Below are 22,422 nucleotides of genomic sequence, written 5' to 3'. Positions count from 1 at the left end.
AATCACCTATTATCAAATATTATTTCTTCTTTTTATTAAATCCTTGGTAATTGTTCCTGGCACAGGACTGTGGAAAAAAAAGCTGAACATGTTATATTCCTTATCATGTTTTCATAAATTCACAACCACTTCTGCAATCTTTAGAACACAGATTACAAATAGAAGCATTTAAGACTCAGTCTTCATAAGGTATCGCTTGATTAACATACACACTACAGTAACACATTTATTCAACTGTCTATACTAAGATAATCTTATTAAATAACTATAAAGTTAAAATTATTAAACTTAACTCAACACAAAATACTTGAGTTAAGATTATTAACCTCTATTAATATTTATTAACTAATTAATAAAAGAGATAACTTTAAAAGTTTCTTCACTCTCAAAGATCAAAGTCTATTAGGTAATGTTTACAAATCTAGAAATATTTGGGGTAACAGAAATATGGTATGTGTTTTTCTTCTAAAGTTATTTTAGAGGCACCTGGGTGGCTCAGTCGGTTAAGAGTCTGACTCTTGATTTCGGCTCAGGTCCTGATCTCAGGGTCTTGAGATGGAGCCCTGTGTCAGGCTCTGTGCTGAGTGTGGAACCTGCTTAAGATTCTCTCTCTCCCTTTTCCTTCTACCCACACACACCCACTCACACACTCTCTCTCAAAAATTAACTAATGAATTAAAGTTATTTTTGTATTTAAATTGAAAACTGAGAGAAGTTGGAGAAAAACTATAAAGTACCATCTTCCTACCTTAGTACACATTCTTGGTATTTTTATATAGCAACTTTCAGGTTTGTTCCCACCACATGCTTAGCTGTATGCACAGTGTGCAGATAGTTCCATACCTAGACTTCCATTAATATTTTATCATATACAACTTTTTACATCACAGAATCATTAAACCATCTTTATGGTGTAGAAAAGTCCACAAAGTGTACTTGTTCTAATTTATTTACCATTTTCCCCCTGTCATACCATTAGGTTGTTTCAAATTTCTATCACTATAATAGTATATTGAAATCCTTCTTCCAGCTTTTGAAACATTTCTTTATAAATGTGTCTCAAGAATAAGATTTCTGAAGAAACTAGAATAGTCATTGTAATGACTCTTAATTCCTGTGCTAAATTTCTTTCTAAAGAGTTTGTCACAATAAACCCAATGATGTATTTTGTCAAATCCCCCAAGAGTAAATTTTAACAAACAAAAAAATCCTTTAATTTTGTTTGCGAAATACAATATCCCCATGGTTTACATGTCTACTTTCTAATAAATATAATGAATTATTTGACTTTGAACACATAATTATATATTATTACCTTTAAAGCATTATTAGATCTCTAAGATAACATTTTCAATGTGAATAGAGCCTATCTATTAAAATAGGTAATCTTTTGTAATTATAATTTTGTATGATGATCATAAGGACATCAGGTAAACTAAGTCTGAATTTGTTGTCATCTCTTGATAGTACCACACCAGCTCTTTATTATAATGTTTTTGTCTTCCCTTTCCTGAGCAAACATCTTCCCCACTAACAGGAACTCCTAGGAAATTAAATGTAAAATAAATTTAATACTCATCCAGAACCACAGTATTTTAAATATGAATCTGACAAACTGCTGATATTTTTCAATGCATCAAAAAGAAACCCCTTGAAGTTTACACTTAATGCTAATTATCTTGGACTTTATAAAATATTAATCTAGGGGTGCCTGGGTGACTCAGTCGGTTAAGCCTCTGCCTTCGGCTCAGGTCATGATCCCAGGGTCCTGGGATCGAGCCCCACATCGGATTCCCTGCTCAGCAAGGAGCCTGCTTCTCCCTCTCCAGCTCCCCCTGCTTGTGTTCCCTCTCTTGCTGTCTCTCCCTGTCAAATAAATAAATAAAATCTTAAAAAAAAACAAAAACAAAATATTAATCTAATAAAGAAGTGAAAAGTATATCTGTTGTTTTTCAGGTCACAAATACATTCAGTGTAACACTTAACATGCTATTTGCAAAGGGCATGATCAGCTCTTAGATAAACCAAGACAAACTGGGGGTTTAAATGCTTTATGACACTAAGCAGTTTACTTAACTCCTCAGCTGCTTCATCTGTCAAGTGAATATAATAATGAGAACTATTATAGACTATGTACTTGGATGTGCTGGAGAACAGCATCTTCTTTATGTGCCTTCATATCTATATTGTAAGAATTTAAGTAGCATGCTTTATATTTCAATAGTATCATTCTAAAGACACAAATCCATCTTTACAATTTGGAAAGTTTTTCCTAACCAATAATATCAGATAGTGAATTTTAAATATTCTGGGTAGCTTTAAATTTAATCATACTTTGCCACTATGTATGTAGCATGTATCTTTTGAAAAAGTAAATATTAAATAAAATGTATGACTATGATAAAGTAAAAAGGATTGATAATATTATTAATATTATGATAAGATTTATTCGCTTTATAATTTCAATTTTTAAAATAAATATTTAGGTGGTTCTAAAATAAAAACCTTTATCTCTAACCACTAAGTCACCTAAAATTTGTACAACATATGATATTTATAAAATAGTGAAGTCTAAGAATGTCTTGCTTTCATCAAAATAAGATATTAAAATGCTACTTTGAATAACATAAGTCTTAAATTAATGCCTGAGAAGAATTTTTAAAAGGCAATTAAACCTGGGGGAAGGAAAGCAAGGAGAATAAGAGAGCCAAGATCCCTTGTATTTTGAATGTCCTTCTGTGTATGACTTGGACCTCAATGGAGCTTGTGAACCATTAACTTCAATTACATTGAAAACCCCAAACAAACCCTAGGCACTGTAAATCTCATTAATTTTAAACACGTGGGGATTGGAATAAATGGACTTTGAATTAACTCAATCCAAATTACCTAATATTAAAATATAATTGGAATTCAGTTGCTTTAAATTGCCTGCCAGTCTGAAGGGCAGATTGCTATACTAAGGTTTATTGTAATTTTGTCTGGTTTTGAAGTTTCAGAATAATATCTTTATAAGTAAGGTATGATTCCAAAATTGGGAATATAAAGGAATTTCACTGGTGTTTTCACATATTTCTTTAAATTTGCGGGACATTTTATCAAATTTCAGCTCTAGCCAAGAGAAATTTTACTATGAGTTGGTTAAACTAAATATTAAATTCCAAACAGAAGTGTCAACTGCTTAATGTACCTGATAATCTATTATTTTTAGTAGAATTGTAATTTCCATATACGTAGGTTTCATACTATAGTCCTTTCTATAGTGATGAGGCAAAGTATGATTTTAATATCGGCTTATCAATAAATGAAAATGTAATCATAAGAGGAATAAGAAATATTTGCTAGATAATAAGAATAAAAAAATATGTTGCTAAAATCAGATCAGGTATTCCAAAAAAAAAGATAAATCATTTTGAAACAGGCTGCCACTTTTTGGAAGTCTGGTATCATTACCCCAATACACTTATAAGTCACTGTATGAAAATATTATTGTAATAATTTTGTGTTATTTGTACTAGCTTTTGTAATATTTGATTTTATTAAGTGTTTGAGAGTTATATTTCATCAGGTCCCCAATTATTAATATTCTAATTATAAGTAAAAGTATTGTTAGACCTAGGATAAATGTGCATGCATTCTATGTCCCTCCAAGTTATATTTACAGAAAACTATGAAGAGTAGATAACAATGAAAGCCAATCCACCATCAAAGTCCACGATAGGCACATGCAGCATGTGAATACTGATACCTGAGAAGAAATGTGCCTTGAAGCCCTTCTTGGATACAGTATTGTCAGATCTGAATTCAATTCTCATATTGTTGAACTGAGACGTGATCACGTCAGGCACTTCGGCGCCACAAAATTTGCCATGCAACTTAGACTCAGAGGAAAGACCACTCCAAATCTCCACATAATCGTATTTGCAAACCTAGAAAAAACATGGTTATGAGAGCCACCAGATTTTAAAGTATCAGATGATTGACATTTATTTTTGAAAAATTTATCCTGTTTTTTCCCTCTTTACTCCTCTGGTAGTCAAACCGGAATTAATAGGTAAAGAAAAAAAAATCAGGGAAAGAGTCCAAATATGAGGCATATGGCATGGAAACAGATTAGAGAATTTTGCTCTGAATATCTCCAAGAGATGTATATACCAATGTGTGCTTGTTTACATGTATTTACAGCATATATCTTTTCCCAAAATAGAGTTTAGGAGAACTGAGATGCATATTTGTCGAGATGATGCTGCTGATGTTTACAAGAAGAACAGTATTTGCTGACTTCAAAAAAAAAAACTAATGTTTAAATTTTCACTAGGACCTGTGAAAGAACTTGTCATGTACTGTCTTATTTAATGCTGACCATAATGACATGAAATTGATACATTTAGTCTATGAAACAACCATTAACAATGGAAACGTTCTTTTCTATGGTAAAGATGAGAAAACTGAGGTTCAGAAATTTCTAAATAACTTGTCCAAAATTATACTTATCGTATGTGGCAGTTCAGTGAAAATAACATGGAGTTTGGCTTGGTCTGGTGCTGCCTCCCAGAAATACTATGTTCTAAACAGAAGAGCACCCTTAGGAAATTTCAAAGGAGACAGACACTGGAGGATACAGTAAAAAGGACACTTGGCCTTTCAAATTTATCAAACAAATAGATATTTCTTAATTTCTTGGAGTTGCCAGGTGCTATAAAACTACTCTGGAGCTATGCTGCAGGATTGCAAACAAATAAAAACTCTATGTGGTGGAATGGAGAGGGGAATTTACACTACAATGAAGTAGACTCATTCTGATTTAAATGTAATGCACTAACGCCAAAATGGAAGAAGCTAAGTGAATGCCAGGTATTCTTCAGCAATTTTACGGCCTCTAACAGATGTTTCCATAACACACTTTTCTAAAGTTCCAAAAAGGTACATTCTAAAGAATACATCTTGCATGAATGACCTTATTACATAAATGTGTAATTAGCAAGGTTTAACAATGCATATGATTGAACCCTGGGGCATGAGCTGTACTTTGCAATATGTCAACCCAAATTACTGGTTCTTGTGATATTAATTAGGTGATAAATAAGCAAAATGTTGCTAGGAAAAATTTTTAAAAGGTCTTCTATCCACTTTGTTACAGCTGCAACATCTATTTAGAGAGAGCTCTGACATAGGGTAGGAGAATGTTACAGAGGTGAACATTGTTTGACGTCATCTTTCTTTTTTAATATCAATATAATAACAAAAACAAGGAAGTTTTAACTTAACCCAGTAATCTATAAGTCAAGTTTTTGCTCATGCCTTTATTTTAAGTAACTAAGACATCAAACCACAAAAATACACAGGATTTTGTAACAGCCTTTCACATCATTCTAAGTTTAAGAAACTTGGGATATGTTAGAGAGTTTGTCAAGGATCCTCCCAGGAAAAAAGACCACCACCATGGGAAAATGCTTTCAGAATACAATGACCCATTTATTTAAAACCATCGACCCTTCTTCCTCCTGAATATAAACTTCCAGCCTTCCTAGTAACATCTATCAGCTAATGAATCAATATGTCATATCAGTCACAGCTGACTGCTTTAGGGAAAATGGAGAGAGTAGGAGTCATTCAACACCAAGTTCATGTCAAATCACAGAACTGGTAGGGAGATTACCATATTCAAAAAAGTTTGCTCCTATGAAAACTTTTCTAAAAATGCTATAAAAATATTTTCGTCATTTCAATATTTCTCTAAATTTCAGGTAATTATTAAAGGATAATGGTGTTTCATGTGGGCAAAGTATGTTAGAAATAAATTGCAGCTTTTGCCATCATAAAACTTAACACATGATGTAAGGAGAATCTCAAAAGGTCCACTGAGCTCTGAAATTGTATAATTCTCTGAAATATATAAGTTGGTCACATTTTAGACTTTAATGTCCTTTAAGGAAACACAAAAGTCAGCAATTTCTTTTTACCTCAAAGCCATTAGTAGCACTAAAAAAAAATGCACATAAGTGCCTTGACTATGATAGGCAGAATTAAGAGAAAAAAAAAAGTCATTAAAAAGAGGTAAAGAAAAGTAGGGGGGGGAATAAGCAAAGATACATATACAGACACAACATAATGGTATAAAATTCACAAATATTACCAACAATTATTGCTCAGGAGCATAGATATATTATATTTGTTTTTTCACTTTTTTACAAGTGTTCAACAGATATATATCAGAGACAAAATAATTTTTGAGTTAATTTTCTCATACTTAGAAGTTTTAAATCATGTGCATTTTAAAATAAGCACAGAAGTCATTGGAAGAAAGGATACAGAAATTAGAATAAGAAAAGAAAAGAAAGTAGGAAAGCTCAAACAAAACTGAAATTGGGCCAATGTTGACCAATCATACAAAGGACACCGTTCTGAAAGTTCTCACTTCTAGGCTTGACATTCCATTTGAATTTTGTGTGTGCACTAGCTCATAGGAATTCTCAAATAAATGACTTCACTTGTTTAAATGTGGTCACCTGGCAGAAAACTGGACCTTCATTATAATAAGTTATATTTTATAAAGGAAAGATAGTGTCAATTAAATGCATCTTTGTTGAGATTAATTTTGACCGACTAATTGATTTTTTTTTAGAAAAGTCTCTGTGACATGAAGCTACCCTAATTTTTTCATAGTTCTTTCATAAATCAAGAAATTGCTGTATATTAATACACTAAGTAAAACTCCTTCTGGGTAATTTTCAATCTCCCAGAAATAGTCTAAAATATCATCCAATGCCAACAGGAATTACAAGCAGTTGTAGAAATGAACAGTACAGCAAAGAAAGAGTGTAACATCTATATGATTGTGCTACTGAAATCAATCCATTCTTCCTTCCTTCCTTCCTTCCTCCCTCCCTCCCTCCCTCCCTTCCTTCCTTCCTTCCTCCCTCCCTCCCTCCCTCCCTTCCTTCCTTCCATCCTTCCTTCCTCCCTTCCTTCCGTTTACCAGTTTGTCTTCAGAGGTTCCCAAAACACAATAGAAAAAAATTGTATTTATTATTCACTTACTTCATTGCCCTCCAATTCAAAAAACTCAAACTTCATAGAAATTCTGTATTGGGTTGGTGCAACCACCTGCCACACGCAGTTTTTATTAGGAGGATACTCCTTGGGCCAGCCTGGGGTGGTTATGGTGCCATTAAGCTTGGTAAGAAGTCCGCCACAAGCCGCTAGAAGGAAAGAAAGTGACAAGGTTTTCCTCTAACAGAGTCATCCCCTTCTTAGCACCTTTCCATTGATAACCAAATATCTCAGCATTAAATTTCAACCATCTTCCAAATTTTTCAAAATCTAGAAAGCTGAAGTCACTGTTCCTTAGTTTTTAGTACAACTATTTTAATTATCTAATCCCATTCATAAGGTGTTAATTCGTAGCTTTGGACCCAAGCAAATTATGGGTGTAGCATTTCAGATCACTTTAAAGTTGGAGAAGCAATATAAAGAAAACCGGTGTCAGTTGTCTTATCTTTTAAATGGGTATAATAATATCTACACCATATGGTTGTTAGGAGAATTCATAGAAAGGTAAGCATAAAGCACAATATAGTCCAATGTAGTGAGACCAAAATTAACTGCTTATTTCTTCAAATTCTTTTTCCCCAAGATAAGCAACTCTTGGAGTTACCTGAGCTAGTAAGCAAAATAAACTAGAGTAAATAGGTCATTTTATTATTCGAAAACTCCACTTAACAACTGTTTTCTTTCCCCTTTGAATGATCTATTTAAAAGGGGTGCTATTTAAAATGTTACTTCTCTTCCTTATTGTTAATGAAATTAGCAAAATAAGGATATCCAAAGCAAGTTAAGGAAAGAGAACCTATATTGTACAAGGTTTGTAATTAATTCCTAGAGAGTCGAGAGTTACCTAAAGTAACTGGTCTCTTAATTTTAATTGCCTTTGTGTATATATATGTGCGTGTATGTGTGTGTGTATGTGTATCTATTTATGTATGTACATTACTGTATTTATAAATGTATTGTAAAAACTACCTGTATTTTCACATTTACCACTTTTTGGTGAGTTATTATAAAGTAAAATAACTATTTTTAGGCACTGCACAGAGCTAATCACCATGCTACTTTATTATTGTCTGGTAGACAATGTTCTCTGTTATAAAGATACTACATTGCCTTCATAACTGTGGCTATTTTATTCTAGTACAGAGAGCAGATTAGTAGTTTAATAGATATAATGGAGACTTCTGCCAAAGAGAAAAGTTTAAACTTTTAAGAAGAAACATAGAGTCTCTGACTTTTTTATTTAGGTCAGTTAAGGGTATGGCATTTAATCATTAAGCAAATAAGTCTGCCACCTTTGCCACCGTTATGTCCTGTATGACAGATACAGTAGAGAACAAGGTGCTCATTTTCAGGGAGCTTACATTTACATTTTTGTGGGAACCACCAAAAGTAAACTTAATAAATACATAACTATAAGTAATGTTAAACTGCTACAAGTTCTATGAAGATGATTTTGGCAGATAATGTTGAGAGAGTTATGAGTAAAGGAGGAATAAAACAGAGGAAGGAAGATCAGTCCATTTATTTTGTAACTTAAGTATGGGGCCTGAAATAGAGTGGAGCAGGGGAATTGAGGGGGAAAAAAAGAAGCAGTTTTAAATTCTGAAGGAAGAGATCATAAGACATGGTAACAAAACATTTTCAAGAAATATCATCTTAGAATGTGCAGAGGAAATGGAGAAAACATAGCAAAATCTCTTTGTTTACGAAGCATTTATTAATAAAACACATTTAGCTCCTGCTTTATGTTTGTGCTAGAAGCTAGAGGTACAAAAATAATTCAGATTCAGGATTCTGTACTTTAGTAAGGGAGACGTACCCATAAACTATGCTAAGAAAAGGTAAAAATAAATGATGGATGGATGGGTAAAAATCTAGATCTAGACAGAGATAAAAATAGAAATAGAGAGAGAGATGATATAGATTATAGAGAGAGCAAAAGGGGGGGAGAAATGCATAGAAATAGAGATATAATAAACAAGGTGGCCTGGTAACCAAAGGAGCAAATGACTGATTCTATCACAAGCACCCAGGCAACGTTTCACGTTAACTATGACTACAAACTGCATCTTATCAGTTGAGGAAAGAGGTTACTGTAGAGGAAAGGCATGGACAGAGGCAGACAGAGGGAAAGAGAATGAGAGGTATTAAAGAAAGAAGAATGGGGCATTGGTGGTGGGGGCGGGGGGCTGGGGGGTGCAGGTTCATGCAGGGAGCTCCACGTGCAGATGCAACCCTACCTTCACAGCTCCTCTTGTCAGGTCCCAGCTCATAGCCGGGCTCACATGCACACTGATAACTGCCCAGTGTGTTCAGACATCGCTGCTCACAGGCTCCCCGGTCAGGTTTGGCACACTCATCTTCCTCTACAAAGATGGCGCAAGGGGTAGAGAACAACCAGATAGAGTATTGTGTTTTACATACTAAGCTGTAAGATTTTCTGAAAATATGACACTTAATAACTCTGGATGAAACAAAGACAACTGATTTCTTCAACAAAGTAGCAGGAATGATTGATTTGCAAGCCCTTGATAGAAGGCATACCAGAATTCACGTCACTTCAATCTAAGAATTGTATAAGAACCAAGAGAAGGACTAAAAACTTAATAGCAATGCCAACTGAAGATCATCTTATCTCTGACAGGTATGTGAGGTTTCTTTTTTTTCTAATTTCAAGGTCAAGGGAATTCTTACAACATAGAGAATGTCCAGAATAAAATAGAAAAACTTATTGAAAAAGCAGCTTCACTTGTTGATTTCATAGTATAGTTTGCTAGATATCCAGAAAAATGCTTTTAAAGAAATGCCATTATTAAGAAACAGCTTATGGTGAATATAAACTGAAAGAAAATTCTGAAACCTACTGGACCTCCTTAAATTTAAAGTATTCAGTATTTTTTATATAGACATATTGATCCAGGAAATATAAAAATTCCATATTTTATAAATAAACACACTATTTTATTATATGTGGAAACATAAAAAGTATATATGAAAAATAAATATGTATGAAAAATATATGCTATTAAATAACAACATATATGACAATGTATTCCCTAATCTCAATCCCCATGAATAACCTAGTGTGAGTTGAGAAAATAGCAAACAATATTCTCTGGAGAAATTCTGCACTGGCCAAACTCCAAACATTTTTAATAACCAAATATATAAGCATCACAGAGGGGACTCTTGATGGTATGTTTCTTCTACTATAAAATACTACAGAACTAATGCATGTAGATGTACATTTTAATAAATATTTCAAATGCATCTAGTAAAAGTACCAGGGTTCTCTGCCTTTCAAATCATACGGTGAATACCTAAGTAATTCTCAGGGAAAATCCATTATACTGTTCTTTAAATAACGAAAGTGTTGGGCTATTAATCACAGTAAATTTTGACATACACAACTCAATCCATCATTTATTCTATAAAAATCAGTGTAGAGAAAATTCTGTTTTTTCTCCCCATAAAAGAGTTTTTTTTATTATGTTATGTTAATCACCATACACTACATCATTAGTTTTTGATGTAGTGTTCCATGATTCAGTGTTTGCATATAACACCCAGTGCTCCATTCAGTACGTGCCCTCTTTAATACCCATCACCAGGCTAACCCATCCCCCCAGCCCCCTCCCCTCTAGAACCCTCAGTTTGTTTCTCAGAGTCCATAGTCTTATTTTACAATGACACACTTAATGTTAAGTGCCTATGAATTTTCTAAATGCAAATTTGATGTTATTTGTACTAAAATGGCTTTCTTTTGGGGTGCCTGTGTGGTGCAGTTGGCTAAGGGTCCTGAGATCGAGCCCTGCATTGGGTTCCATGCTCAGCATGGAGTCTACTTGAGACTCTCGCTCTCTTCCCTCCACACCCTCTCTCTCTCTCTCTCAAATAAATAAATAAACCTTTAAAAATAAATAAATAAAATGGTTCTTTTTACCTCAGCAATGCACACCAAATATGGGACATGAAAATATACTAAAATTTGGTTATGTAATTTAAAATTAAAGCCGATCAATAATAATTCTTTGTCAAAAAGGCATTTTAGGTATAAGAATATTCTGCTAAGGAGGCCATACATTATTTCCAATGTGGTGGAACATTATTCTCTATAAGGTGGCTTAGAAATGCTGTCACCTGGAAATAAATTGATGAATGACTTCTTCTGGTTACGAATCTTATGTTTATTACATTCCAAATGCTTTCTCCCTGTCTAAATTCCCTTTCTGGATTTTGCCTTTTTGAGTATTTCATAAAAATGGATGGTAGGATATCCTAATGGAGTTCTTACTCTGTGCTACAAAGTTCCAAATTCCAGTATTTTACCAATAACCTGTTACCATTAAAAATCATTCAAATATCCCTTATGCACAGTGCATTCTTAACTTCCAGTATAACTTTACTGTAGTTCTCTCTTAACTTAATGTTAAATATCACATTTATCCCTAACAAAGAAAATCTCACACTTTAAATGACTTCAAATTACCTTTAAAGAAATTGGCAGCAAACCCTGCCTTGTTCACAGTTCCATCAGAAACAAATTTCATCCACAAGGTATTGGAGGTAGATCTGATATCTTCAGGTTTATCATAACCACAGAAACGCCCTATCAAAGGGCTATTTTCACTGGCTCCATCTCGAACTTCTAGGTAGTCATAGGCACAGTTGTCATGTCTTTCAATCTGCAACAATAAAAGTATGGGAAGATACATCTAATTAATAGATAAAACAATTTTTGTAGAAAGAGTATTATGTGTTCTCAGTGCCATGGGACTGACAGGGTCATATAACGAGTGACACCGAAGGAGAGCTTTTCTTGTGAGTGTGCATGGCAATATCTATGCCCCATGAATAAAGGGCCTATTTTTCTGGTAGACAGAGAGAGAGACAAAAATCTATGGAACAGTGCATCCACATGCATCACAATCAACAGAAGTTAACTGCCTTTAAAAAAAATTAGAATGCAAGTTGTAATCCTTTGGAAAAAAGAGTTTAAAAAATCCAAACTTAAAATTATCATTAAAAATCTGGACGAGATGTTCTATAAGCAATGTATAATTTGCTCTGAAACATAAAAATTGCTGATAGTTCATCAATAAAACTGTTATCTTAGTCACAGAGAAGCTTGATTCAAATTCTGTTGATAAATATTGCACTGTTTAAAGTTTTAAATCTCTTTCTAAAGGAAAATTTGATAATATAAAATTACATACTTCCTAGGCTATGAAATTCTTTACCCATAGTCAGCATAGCTGTAGATAGACTACTGTATGTAGAATCAGCACTGCCTATTCCTTTCTCAAGGTAATATGGCTGTTCAGGTGACCCCACTTACCCCAACACACTCCTCTTAACCCATATAACCTGCAAGAACTCAATCTCTTTCCTTAAGCAACTAATTGCAAATAAAAGTTCAGGGCTATAAAACTTTATGAAGAACTTCATGTTCATGGACCTATGTTTTGGCTCCAAACTTCTAAAAACAACAAACCAAAATTTACAAATTTTTTCAAATTATAAAACAATTTCTAAATAAAATTCTTACTTTTTTCCCACAGAAAATGGGTATCAGCCCCAAATTCTTAATAAGTTAACTACTTATTAGATATTTAAAGCTAGAAAACACAGGCATCTAAAATTAATAAACGGTGAAAAGTATCACATCTTGTCAACTCACATTCAACATATAATTCACTAATTTATGGAATTCTGTATTTAAAAAAAAAAAAATGAATGTCAGAGAGTACATTCATTCCATGGAACCATGACCTGATTGGACGAAACTGCTGGTACAGTTGGTTCAAAAATCTATTTCTTTTTATTTATTTATTTATTTTTTGACAGAGAGAGAGAGACAGTGAGAGAGGGAACACAAGCAGGGGGAGTGGGAGAGGGAGAAGCAGGCTCCCCGCGGAGCAGGGAGCCCGATGTGGGGCTGGATCCCAGGACCCTGGGATCATGACCTGAGCCGAAGGCAGATACTTAATGACTGAGCCATCCAGGCGCCCCTTGAAGAATCCATTTCATGATTTGTCAATACATTACAAATGATAATCTTCAAATTAGATAGCATAAGGACAAATAGAAAACAACAGAGTTTGAAGGACAGATTAGATCAGAACTAATTACTCCATTTCCTGCTTCCCTTTTCCCAACCACAAATCAGGACTCATTCACTCCTTCAACAAATACTCAGTGCCTATTCTATGCTAGGCACTCTCCTCACTGCTTGGTGTGCATCCTTTAGCAAAATAACAGAGCCTCACCCTCCTGGACCTTACATGCTACCGAGGGATAGAGAGCAAAGGGATAGCAAACAGGATAAATCATGAAATCATAAAATATTAGCAACCAATAAATTCTCTGGAAAAATATAAAGTGAAACAACATGAGAAGTATGAGAAGTGGGGAAGTGAAGGTTATCATTTTAAATTATACCGTCAGTAGGTACTCATTGGGTTTGATATACAAATCTTGTTTTTTTCCTAAAAACGTATTCTCTTTGTGTGTGGAATTTGGGGAAAGAATGGGAAAATGTTCACTATAAAAAGTATCTCATTTTTAAAGCATATTTTTAAGACTACAGCTGTTTAAATGGAGAGGTGGCCTGGGAGAGCAAGCAGTGACACTAACAACTTAGTCACCAGGGATGACAAGGCCAATCTGCCCAGCTATATTATATGCTGTCTTCTCTCAGCCTTTAATACACTCCTTTCAAAATCAGAGTTCTCTATCAATAGGAGAACATGTCCAGATGGCCAAAGGCCTTTCTCCGGTCAAGGGGACACATAAAATAATATCCCAGACTCTCCAGGTATAGACTTGATAAAAGAATAAGCAACACTGAACTAGTGACAAACTGTAGAAAATAGCAAAAGCTCTCAGCAAGTTCTCCTCACCTACCTGAGCAGCACAGAATGAACTGCTCCTAACTCAGGAATCATTTTGGAAGAAAAGGGAAAAAGAATGAATTAGAAGAAGAAAGGAAGTGAGAATACACAATAAAGAAAGAAGCTGCTTTTCATAGGTCAACTAAGAAAAATAAAATTGGTTTATATTATAAGCCATACTAGAATAGAAAATAAGGCGGCTAATTAGAAAGGGTTTTTTAATTATTATTTTGAGGAGATAATGGCTTTCAAAAATTACTATATTAACAAGGATGTAAACAAGATAGACACTACCAAAAATGAAACCAAAAAATCTGTATTTCTTCAGTGGTTAAAAAGAAATAGGATAATGGATATTTCCCTGTACATAAAACTCACTCTGTTCTTTTAACAGGTATATAATAGATCTCTTTAAATTTTAATTTAAAGTACCTGTATATTTGCTGGTTACTTAGTAAAAAATTAGAGGTTTAAATATTTTAAATGATAAAGTGTAAATATTTCATGGATAAAATGCACAAAAATGGCCAGTTTTAAGATTAATTCTACTGGTACCTATTTATGAATTATGAATTACTTACATATTAAATATCATGCATTTTGTGTTAGGGGTAACTCAACAGAACCTTATACTGTATTTTCACAAAGTAAATGCCACAGTTGTTCAACTGTCTAGAAAATAAAATGTACCTCATATATATGAATTTGTGATATTTAGAAATGCATTGTCATTTTACAACACTCCTAGATATATTATCAATGACCTCAATGATCTTTACATTTTTCAGTTTAACTGCATTAGATCTAATTACAATGAGAGCACAATGAATCTATTGGTGTTAATTATAATTATACCTCTTCAACTACATCTACACAAATGAAAGTTTGAGTTCTTTTAATTATGTCATTTATGTAACATTTTCTCCAGCTATATCAATTACTTCATAAATTAATATACAGAATAGATAGAAATAAATCTGATTGAAGCTAAAAAATGGTCAATCGGGCACCTGGGTGGCTCAGTCAGTTAAGCATCTGCCTTTAGCTCAGGTCATGATCCCAGGGTCCTGGGATCGAGTCCCACACTGGGCTCCCTGCTTGGCAGGGAGTCTGCTTCTCCCTCTTCCCCTCCCCTCTGCTTGTGCTCTCTCTATCTCTCTCAAATAAATAAATAAAATGTTAAAAAAAAAAAGTGGGTAAGTCCATTGGTGTTTTGCCAGTAAGCTCCATGAGAAAAAAGAACACCAAAGTCAATGATTTATAAAAACAAAAAAAGAAAAGGCAGTTTCTTCTTGAGTTACAACATGGACACAGTTCATATCTGGAAACTGAATGCAATGTCATGCACAATTACACATATAATAAATACATTTTGATAATGATGATGCTGATTTATTACAGACTTTAAGATAATCAGAGCATAAACCATATACAAATGTGGCAAGTTTATTGTAATGTAAACAGACCTAATATGTACATATAGAACACAACAAAACTGATAATAAGCTCTGAACAGTTTTTAGGAAACTGAAATTTAAATGATATAGCAAGTACATTCAAACATACAAAAAAGGAAGAATGAGTACAAAGATTAGCCAGAAGGGATTAATATTACATTTCATTACTATGTGGAGCTCATGCCTTTACCGGCAGGTTAGAAAAGAAGCATGGAAAAGCTGAGTGATGTTTATTTAGCAAGAACTAAAATCAATTAAATGCAACCTACAATAGCCTCTCATTCTAAAACTGCAAACTAGTGCAGAGATTTGTGGCAAAAAGAAGGGACCATGCCCAGACTTAGGGTTCATTCGTACACTTTGCCTTCATTTTATAATCAAATTTCCAAATAAATATTACAAAAACATCTACCTAGTTATTTGTAAAAAGCTCTGAAAAGTCCAAACTTTCTAGACAATGATTTCAATAAAAGCTCTCCCGTACTCTGTGAAAAACTAAAAATAGATTGAAAAATTCTCCATTTGATTCAACAATCCCACTTTGGGGTATAAATCTAAAAAACTGAAAGCGGGGTCTGAAAGAGATATTTGTACCTTCTTGGTCCTACCAGCATTATTCACAATAATCAAAGGTAGAAACAATCCAAATGTCCATCAATGGATGAATCAACAAAATGTCAAATATACATGCAATGGAATGTTCTTCAGCCTTAAAAAGGAAGGAGATCCTTTCATGTGCCACAACACGGATGAACCTGGAGGATATTACACTGAGTGAAATAAGCCATTCACAAAAAGGCAAGAACTGAATGATTCCACTCACATGAGGTATCTAGAGTAGTCAAATTCATAGTGACAGAAAGTAGAAAAGTGGTTGCCAGGGGTTGGGGGTAGAGGAGAAAGGAGAGTTGTTTTGGGTATAAAGTTTCAGTTTTGCAAGTTGAAAAGAGTTTTGGAGACCGGTTGCACAATGTGGATATACTTAACATTACTGAACTGTACACTTTAATTTTTTTTTATTTTACTATAATAATGAAAACAACCCTCTCCTATGACTGTTAGAATGTAGTTTTAAAATATAATTAATGTAATCAACTACATAAATGATTAAACTTCTACAAATAATATAATTTAAAATTGTATACACAGGGAACAAAGCTAAAATCATTATTTTTTGCTTTGGAGGAAAAAATGTTCAAGAAAAGTATGACTAAAACACACTGTAGATTAGCATTCATCATTAAAAATTAATTTGGGGAATTTCCGTATCTGTGTGGAATCCCCATATGTATACTACTACTTATACACTTGTTAAAATGATAAAAAAATAAATTAAATTTAATAATGGGAAAAATCCAGCAAAGTCTAAGACATAATGCTATTAACAAAAAGAATTTTGTAAAAAAGGAGAAAAGCTTAATAATAGAACATTATTTTAAAATTTGTTACTATCATATTTAATATTTCATTATTTAATATTATTTTAGTATTACTATTTAATATTAATATTAACACATAGATCATTACAGCTCAAAATCAGAGAGAAAATATATACATTCAACCATGTGACAATGAAAATCATGAGTCTGGGTTAGGTCTATTTTCACGTGACTTGAGTTTTTTAATGCTATCATTTGAGTTTTTTCTTTCATGACAGTTACTTTTACATCACTCTTAAATTTAATAAATATTCACTGAAAACTTATTATTGCCAGAATATATACAATTGACACTGTATAAGCAGTGGTGAATAAAGCAGACATGTCCCTGACTGACAAACATATGATGATTAAACAACACGAATGCACAAATGAAGATAGTTATAAAGGGAAAGAATTAATAGTATGAGAGAATATAGATGCCTCTCTCTGCTACCAGGACCTGGGTTCAAGAGTGCAGAGGCCATGGAATTGATTTCAGTCACAATGCTACTAATTATGAACTGTGTGACCTTGGGCAAGTTTATTTAAATGAACACATGCTAATCTTTCAGAGTAGAACTATAGCCTAAACCATAAATCTGAAGAGCTACTTAATTCTCTTTTAAGTCATCAACTGGTATATATATATATATATATATATATATATATATATATATATATATATATATTAAGATTTTATTTATTTATTTGACAGAGAGAGACACAGCGAGAGAGGGAACACAAGCAGGGGGAGTGGGAGAGGGAGAAGCAGTCTTCTCGCTGAGCAGGAGCCCGAGGCGGGGCTCGATCCCAGGACCCTGGGATCATGACCCGAGCCGAAGGCAGAGGCTTAACGACTGAGCCACCCAGGCGCCCCTGGTATATATATTCTTAGCCAAACATCCAAAAACAGTCAATGGCAAACAGAAAATGTTAACTAATTAAGATCTCTTTGTCTTGGCTTCCTAGTTCATTTAAAAGACTACTTAACTTAAACAATATAAAATATTTAAAGGAATTAAAGGGTTACTTTTAGTCAGGCAATCCTCAAAGTATCAAGATAAGAACTTTTGTACATAGTTTACAATTGTGCAGCTTGCAGTAATGATGGGTAAGACTATTAAACATTTGTGATTTTCATAAAGGAAGTATAATGAAATCAGAGTGTGTAGAAAGGCTGACAAGTACCTCAAACTTAATCCCACTTAAGTTAATGTATGTGGGGATTTCAATGTAAACATAAGTAAGCTCTGGGTTTATTTCACTTCTTTTCTGCTTTATTGACATTTCTTTGAAGTTGTTACTATAAACATTTCCAGTCTCCCAAACTTTTTCTCTTCTGTATTTCTGCAGCCTGAAAGTGCTCAAGCAAAACAGTAATATAGAGGTTTCTTTACAAATAACTCCAAAATGATTTCTGACATGATCTACCTCCATGTACAAATCCACTGCAGTATCGGCCTTAAGAAGCAATGCGCCAGTAACTACTAGAGAAGAAAAAGGTTCCCAAAGGGTGTAATTACAGATGTATCAGAACTCTATTGACCTCTAAATAGTATCCTTTCCTGTTCAAAGATACCTGAAATTCATTAACAAAGACGCTTGTTCAGATTTTCTTTCTGTACTCACATTAAAATCTAAGTAGCATGAGAAGAGATAAAGTCACCACATAAATTCACAGAAAGGTATAAATAACAGATAACTATTAAGTTCTTTACGGTAGAGTTCAACAAAAATGATGGACAAATTTGTCTTAAGGCCCTTTTTATCTGAAAGGGGAGAGTGTAACAGAGAGAATAAACGGTTACAAAAATAGAAACAGTTTTTGAATAAAGGTAAAGACTGATAACAATGAATAAAAACTGTTTTGTCAGACAAGACCACAAAATGCTGAGAAGTGGTGAGGACTTTTTTTTAATTATACATCTTCAAAATAAAATGTAAAAGCTAAAGATTAAAAATATGTAAATAAAAATAAATTGATATAAACAGATACAAATCAACTAAATGAAAAAATCACTTAATGACCACTAGAACAAACTAAAAATACATACACAGTTGATTCTCAATATTCATGGTAGTTAAGTTCTATAAAGTTGCTGAAAACACTGAATTAGTAATTACTGATTCATTGCTTCTGGGAAAATAGAGAATTACGTTCTTGTGAGCTTCTGATCACAAATCTTTTGTCAACCAATCAATACATAACCTTGTTTTATGTGTGTTTCCGTTTAAAGACACCTTAATATATGTTGCCAATTCATTAATACAACTCACAGCCAACTGCATTATAATGCATGCCTGAACAATGTTTATTTAACACATACATTTTCTCCATAAGGCACATTCACATCATAGCTGGGGATGTGAATGTCAGATGACTCAAATATTTTGCAGTTCTGTGCATGTCCATGAATGACCCAGAAAGCGTGGTGAGTATTGATTTGGGGGTTACAAATAAATTTTAGTTAGTATGTAAGTTTGTAGATACAGAATCTATGAATAAAGAATATTGATTATACCTGGATTTTGATGCTGGTTTAGTGCTTGCTTATATGATACTAGGTTAATGGCATAAGTTCATTTCTCTCATCTAGAAGATTTAGATGATACATTAGAACATCTCTAAATTCTTTGTCACTTCTGAATTTCTTAGAACCAAGGATCTATCTAAATTGAGCCATAAGGCATATCAGGTCCTACATAATCTAAACTTTTCTTAGCTATCTGGGCTTGTTTCCTTCTGCATAGAAATTTATGTATCTTTGATAAAGGAAGGATATATTAATTTCTACCCACCAATCATCACGTACTCTCACACTCCCTTACCTATAATCCATCCATTCTTTCATTCCCCCCCCCCACCATCATGTATTAATCATGCATCTAGTGGTGTTGGAAATATGGTGACCAACAAGATAGGTTAAGATTCCTACCCTTTGGTGGTGATCATTTTTAGTGAGACAGCAACCATGTAAATGAACAGATCCATAACATAAATTCCAGTAGTCGTAAGTGCAATAAATTAAAACAGAATAATGGTTTATAGACAATTGTAGGTAAGAATATATTTAAAATAGAGTTACCAGGCAAGGATTTTTAAGGAGGCAATGGTGAAGCAGAGATCCAAATGAAATGAGAGGAATAAAAGCATACATTTAGAGGTAGAAGAGCATCAGTGACAAATGCTATAAGATCGAGTAAACTTGGTATTTCCAAGGAAGAGAAAGAAGACCAAAGAGATTAGCTCAGAGGGAGTGAGAAGGAGCTTGGGACCAATCGTGGGTTGCCTTGGTCCAGGATCACTGAGTCTGGGCTTTATTTTAGGTGTGATAGAAAACCCCTGAAAGAATTTTTTTTAAGATTTATTTATTTATTTTAGAGAGAGAGAGAGAGAGCACATAAAGTGGGAGGGGCAAAGGGAGAAAGAGAGAGGGATAGAGAGAATTTCAAGCAGACTCCCTGCTGAGCACAGGGCCTGATGTGGGGCTCGATCTCACAACCCTGAGATCATGACCTGAGCCAAAATCAACCTAGCCGACTGAGCACGCAGGTGCTCCCCCCACCCAAAAGAATTTAAGCATCGTGTTATGATCTAACTTACATTGTAAAAGTATCTCTCTGGCTGCTGTGGATCAGGATATGCAGGGCAAGAGTAGAGAGGTGACATTCTCACCAAGTTCCAAGAGAAGGAGCAGCAGTGGGAACATAGTAGTGTCCACAAAGTTGGGATAAAGTGGTCATGTATGGGGCATTGTTGAAGAGAAAGCAAATGGAATATGTTAACTGATTGGCCTCAGGGTTTAAGAGAAAAGGTGGAATCAGGGCTCGTTCTTGAGTAAATAGTGACATACCAAAATAGTAAATACTGAAATCTGGAAGACTGAAGAAGAGTGAGTTAGTGAGTAGGACAAGACAATCAAAGGTTTGGTTCTGGTCATCTGAAGATGAGAGACGTATCAGACATTTACATATGTCCAGTATATGAACAAAGGAGGAAGAAACATAAGGAAACAGAGCAAGATGAAGAAAGGACAGGAACCTAGAGATAACAGTTAAAATGTACTGTCAGCCAAACATGGCATGACCTTTCCCCAATCCCAAATCTCAATCACTTGCTCAATCAACAAATATTTATTAAGCTACTACTCTCTGTCAGGCATGGTTCTAAGTGCCTGAGATTAAATCTTTCCTACCTGTCCTTTCACTACCTTATTTTTGAAGAATATCACTGTGATATATTGGCATTAAAGAAAAAACTGCAAACCAACTAAGCCTTCTGCATCTCAGGGATTGTATCTCAGTTTTTAGATTCATGGAATTTAGTTTTAGATGCATTCTCTGACATCACTTATGTAATAGGAGAATTTCATAAAAAATTGAATTATATATTGAAAGACAGTTCATTTCTTAATCATTTGGGCAACATCACAAAATACAGGTAATGCAGGCATTAGGTAGATAATTTTTCACTGAACCAGTTATTTTGGTCTAAATAGCAAGTGAATCCTATCCAGTTTTAATTCACTGTTAACAATAAGGTGGTCTATTTGAATAATGTTTGCAATATTATTGATCCGGTAAAATAACAAAATTCAAACATGAATCAAATAATCTCAAGAACCAAGGTTTCCAAAAATGCAAAATGATCAGGAGCATATAACACAACATCATGATCATATAAGAGAAGACAATTTTTTCATGCTAAAAGGCCGTATGTCTGGGAAATTAAATGGCATATGCAAAGGGGTGGAGATAAGTATATCACACAGCTTGCACGTGAAGGTGAGAGATTCTCTGGGCTTATGGTAATGCCTGGATTCCCCCTGATGTTTCTGCTCTGGGGACTGAGACACCAGCACACGCATTGCACTCAGGAATGAGCATACCCTGGCACTGCCTTCTGATTGCTTGGACAGAGAATCAGCCTTCTAATCAATGAAGAAATAATCTCGTTATGGCATCTGGAGATGAACCTACCACCACCATCTCATCATTCCTTCCCATTTCATCAGTGGGCTCTCAATTTCTAGACTGATTCTTCGATTTAAACATGCTGTGGAATTCACGACAAAGTCCTCCATCTCTTGGCTTCCAATCCCTAGCTCAGTTCCCCCAGCCCCACTAAAATGACTCATTAGCCAGCTTGGTAGTTTTGGACCCAGACTTTGCTCCAGAATTCTGACTAACCTTTGGTTTATTGTGCCTTCATCTAATAATGTAATGTTGGTGCTGATCTCCTCCCTGATATGTATTTTTGATGAAATCGAAAGCTAAAAACACTTAAATCTCTATTTCTGATATAAACAGTTTTCTGCATAATGGTGAAAAGGTGAAATATGGATTTTCTCTATAACAACAACAATAACAACAACAACAACAACATGATGGTCTACCTTTTAACCTCTTGGTTTAGAAGAGAAATAAAAGTTCTATTATTTTAATGGACTCTTCAAGCAGTCTTGTGAAACAAGCCTGTGCATTTCTCCAAAGAAACTATTGTCGGTACTTCAAACATTCTAATTCAAATAGCACAGATAATGTAAACTCACTTTAATCTTCTTGAAAATGTCTGCAACAAGAGGAAAGAAGAAGAAG

The 22,422-nt window shown here is 34.1% G+C and overlaps 1 protein-coding gene across 6 annotated transcripts in view; it reads right to left on the bottom strand.

Moving 5' to 3' along the window:
- Positions 1–22,422, bottom strand: part of TLL1 (tolloid like 1) — a 210,712-nt gene that overhangs the window by 33,238 nt on the left and 155,052 nt on the right. For all 6 annotated transcript variants that reach the window (XM_064585242.1, XM_045880178.3, XM_064585244.1 and 3 more), the window contains 4 exons: positions 11,543–11,738; positions 9,294–9,419; positions 7,042–7,202; positions 3,749–3,929 (listed from right to left, as the gene is read on the bottom strand). In XM_064585242.1, coding sequence (XP_064441312.1) covers positions 3,749–3,929; positions 7,042–7,202; positions 9,294–9,419; positions 11,543–11,738 — 664 coding nt within the window. The remainder of the gene's footprint in view (positions 1–3,748; positions 3,930–7,041; positions 7,203–9,293; positions 9,420–11,542; positions 11,739–22,422) is intronic.

The sequence above is a fragment of the Mirounga angustirostris genome, unplaced genomic scaffold (genome assembly GCF_029215605.1).
Source record: "Mirounga angustirostris isolate CCGP_5_RB_7025 unplaced genomic scaffold, mMirAng1.0.hap1 SCAF_2, whole genome shotgun sequence".
NCBI lineage: Eukaryota > Metazoa > Chordata > Mammalia > Carnivora > Phocidae > Mirounga > Mirounga angustirostris.
This window is presented reverse-complemented; position numbering and strand designations above follow the sequence as displayed.